At 47.6% G+C, this 3,880-nt stretch overlaps 1 protein-coding gene across 1 annotated transcript; it reads left to right on the top strand.

Moving 5' to 3' along the window:
- Positions 1 to 1,061: 1,061 nt before the first annotated feature.
- On the top strand, positions 1,062 to 1,652 carry PENARI_c230G05621 (uncharacterized protein; the record flags this gene model as incomplete). The annotated part of the gene is made up of 3 exons (XM_022638186.1): positions 1,062 to 1,351; positions 1,415 to 1,432; positions 1,529 to 1,652. Coding segments are annotated over 3 exons (432 nt in total), but the record flags the coding sequence as incomplete, so codon positions are not given.
- Between the last annotated feature and the right edge of the window lie 2,228 nt (positions 1,653 to 3,880).

The raw sequence follows: 3,880 nt of genomic DNA, 5'->3' as shown, positions 1-3,880 counted from the left end.
TGATCGAAAGCTTATCTACAGGCTTCTGGCCCACTTACTTTCTGGTGAATTGCTCGTGATTAAGCCCTACAGCCCAAAACAAAAGTCAAGAGATTTGGAGTAGGATAACCATAATTTCGGTCTGCTCATATGCAGGAGTTTTCAAAGATCGGAATTTTATTATAAAGATTCTCTAGCTTCAGCGTCATGATCGAGATTCGCAGGGTATCTATAATAAAGTTTAGGGGCCGCAGGAGGACCGGCCCACAACGTCCACTCATCTCTGGGACCAATCGGTTTCTCGGCTTCTAATGCAAAAGCCGGAAGACTTTATTTACTTACGCCATATAATCTATCGAGATTGGCACAATTTTTACCAGCCATCTGCTAGAGTTACCACACTGGCAATCGAATTGGGCAGATGGAGAGGATTTGTTGGGCTCTCAGAGAGTATAGGGATTAGGGGAAGGTGCAGGACAGAAGACATTGCTTCTAGAACGTTCTACAGACCAGATAGACAAAGAGCAGCTTGCCACTTGACAAGGAAACTTACTCTCTTGTGACAGCAACTAGGAGAACACAACCACGGATTTGGTTTAGCCTACCAATCTGTCGCCAAAGTCTGCGTGGTATTCCAAATACCTCAACCTCACCTGCGTCGACCGTACCTCGACCGTACCTCCTAAGCAACAAAGCCTTTTTCCATCGGACACTGACGGCCGTCAAGATTGGGCTTGTGGATCGTGTCTGGACCTTTGCAAATCCTTCCAATTTCTTCTCCGGGGCATAAATGGAACCTCCTTGATCTACTGTCCCGTGGGTCGTCGCTGGGATCTGCATCGCAGAACCGTACCTGCGTCTGTCTAAATTCGCGCGTGGTGTTTGATTGGTCCGTCTGGTGCTATTTGTCCCCAGGGTCTCATCAATATGATAGTAGCGTTGCAATCTCGCGAGGTGGGTGGCGATCACGAGAACCTAGCTCGTGAGCCTTGGTAGCTGCAACAGTTCACATGGTTGTCCGGAAACCAGGCTCAGGATCTCATTGTAACTTACAGCTCTCTTCCTTCTCTTTTCCTTCGAAAATGCCAAATTGTGTCGTTTCTCGATACCAGCCAGGCACATTCACTGCCCAGTTTCGAAAGATGCTGGAGCAAGATAGGAGCGGAGAGAGCTCCGGTCATGAAGATGCGATCGCATCTTGTTCCAGAGCAAAAGGCTCCAGCCATACCGACGATGACCGTGCAGTATCCCACCAAGACCGACTTGAGAACGGACATGGCCAGAAGATCCGATCAGTGTCCAGTCGAGAAAAGAAATCAATCGAAAACTTGTCGACCAGACCGTATGATCGCCAGCAATCTGCTGCCAGGCAGTAAGTCGCCCTCTTTTTCTATGTACCCCTTTCATTTCTATATGTCTAATAAACCATTATCAGAGCCATCAAGCGAGCGAAGTAAGTATACCTGCCTGCTTTGTCTTGTGCCACATGGCCTTTTGCTTTAGTGAGCCTAGACGCTCAAGTTCGGGACGGGGCTGATTCAAGATACAGATTGTTAGAAAGTAAGGTTAAAATACGTCAACGGAAGAACCTCGCTAGCGATATCGAGCTCCTCACTGTCAGCATAGAGAAGCTCACTAGCGACTTCGAAGCTCTCAAAGAGGAGGTGAAGAACGTGAAAAAGACAATGGCAACTATGCGATCATGTGGGGGAACGGGTCGCACTCCAAAAGGTGTCTCGCGTTAGGCCACCCTGAGAAAGACTGTCAAGTACAGTATGTCGAGGACCTCTTCAATGGATTTTGATTTCCAAGATGCTAAAATTGATATCAGCATACATGTTCAATTGTCATCCGGTATTGCGTGGGTTGCGGTTGCTTGAGGGTTTCATCGTATCCTCTCTTGAGGAAGAGCAGGCACCAATGTTCAGTATTTGATCATTGCCTCGAAGCAAAGCATGCTCAATGAGAGGGCTGTCTTCCATAACTGGACCCTTATGATAATTGGAACGTCTCGTCATGGGAAACCGACGAGATCTATATCTGTATTCTCGATCCATTTAGAGTGCGTTTCAACCACTCGGTCATCATATATCACATTCTCCACCGTTGACGCTCAGTGATACTGGACTACCAAGTTGAATTCAAAGAGAAGGGGCATTATAGTACAGTATCCAAAGATGAACATTTTAGGCTCTACAGACCGTCAATTGTAATGTTATCCAACTTGCGATCTCGCCCATTCTGGTCAATTGTGGCAGCCTTTGTTGGAACACTGTAAATCTCATCATAGGTTTTCCGCGCCGGAGCGGTCTTTCGGGGTCGTGAAGTTTTCTATTGGGGGAAAAAAAAAGAGAAAAAAAGAATCGCGGGTGAACACACCAAAAGTATGCTAAGATCGATCTAAAGAAAACAGTTGTCACCGTAGTACACAAAACCCAGGTTCCAGGCCATTGCAATGACTCTTCACTCTGACTTATTTTCACCACCCTATCTTGCTCAACTTTAGACGCGTTGACCGATTTAATTGCAAATTCGATGATATGTAGGAATCATATTTGTGCGGCGTTACTTTCTTCTCAACAATTGATGAAAGTGGTTCACCACACTCAACGCACGATTTCGAGAAGAATGATTCCGCGAGTACACTCCAGGCTTGAATCTGTCGGCCACAAAGTCTCCAAACACTATTTCAACGTCGTTTAAATCACTTCAACAGCTATCAACGAGAAAGCGATTCTCGCTACCATCTGCGCAACTGCTTCCTTGGTAGAGACGTAGCCGAAAAGACATAAAAGGAGCCGGATTCCCAGCCCAAAAAAATCAGGACCTCGGTCCTCACACTTTGATGCATCATAGTGTCCCTCTCTTGCCTGCGGGCTTGAGAGCTTCCGTGGCCACGGCTGTCGCTGCTCTGAGCCCAGCGATGTAAGAATGTGCTCCCTCGCTGCCAGGAGCCCCGCGAGTGTAAAAAGGTGCTTCGCAGGATAGGTCTGCGTCAACAACAATCCTCGCAGGGAAGAGCTGCGCAACCAAGGACTTCAGAGCTTCCGTGACCACGGCTGTCGCTGCCACGAGCCCAGCGATGTAAGACTTGCACTCCCTCACAGCCAATGAGCCCTGTGACTGTAAAAATGTGCTCCCTCACAGCCAATGAGCCCTGTGAATGTAAAAATGTGCTCCCTCACAGCCAATGAGCCCTGTGAATGTAAAAATGTGCTCCCTCACAGCCAATGAGCCCTGTGACTGTAAAAATGTGCTCCCTCACAGCCAATGAGCCCTGTGACTGTAAAAATGCGCTCCCTCACAGCCAATGAGCCCTGTGGCTGTAAAATTGTGCTCAGTCATGCAAAACTTGGCTCGCCAATGACTTGCTATGGCTCCCTAGCAATGTGCAGGCACCTCTCCGTGGTGCTGGGGACCAGTATTCGAGTATTCAAGAGTATTCGAAGAAGCAAAGACCTGCCCAACATCTTCCTCGTCTGTTTTGTATTCCGAAGGATCAGTATCGGATAGATAGAATGAGCCCTAGATAGATCATCCCAAATTTANTGCCCAAAATTATAAATTACAACTGAAGTGTCCTTGTTACCGAAGGGCGTATTCCCAATTGCTCTGCATTGATAGTTTGCGGTCCGATAGTCCCTTCGCCGTAATGGAGCTGGCACTCCCATTCTGGCGTAGAGCGAACGGAGACGAGACTATTGTGTTAGGATGCTTGTTTTGATGGAATGTTTGTTGTGATGCTGGTGAGTGTTGGTGAGTGTTGGTGAGTGTTGATGAGTGTTGATGAGTGTTGGTGAGTGTTGGTGAGTGTTGATGTCGATGTGGTGAAATGTGTGTACCGAAACATCACTGTTGTGAACGGTCGGGCGGTGAAGGGAGGGGTGGTCAACGTCTCATG

This window comes from Penicillium arizonense (assembly GCF_001773325.1).
Source record: "Penicillium arizonense strain CBS 141311 chromosome Unknown PENARI_contig230, whole genome shotgun sequence".
In the NCBI taxonomy this organism is placed as follows: Eukaryota; Fungi; Ascomycota; class Eurotiomycetes; order Eurotiales; family Aspergillaceae; genus Penicillium; species Penicillium arizonense.
Note: the sequence above shows the minus strand (reverse complement) of the source record. Positions and strands in the feature narration are given on the sequence as shown.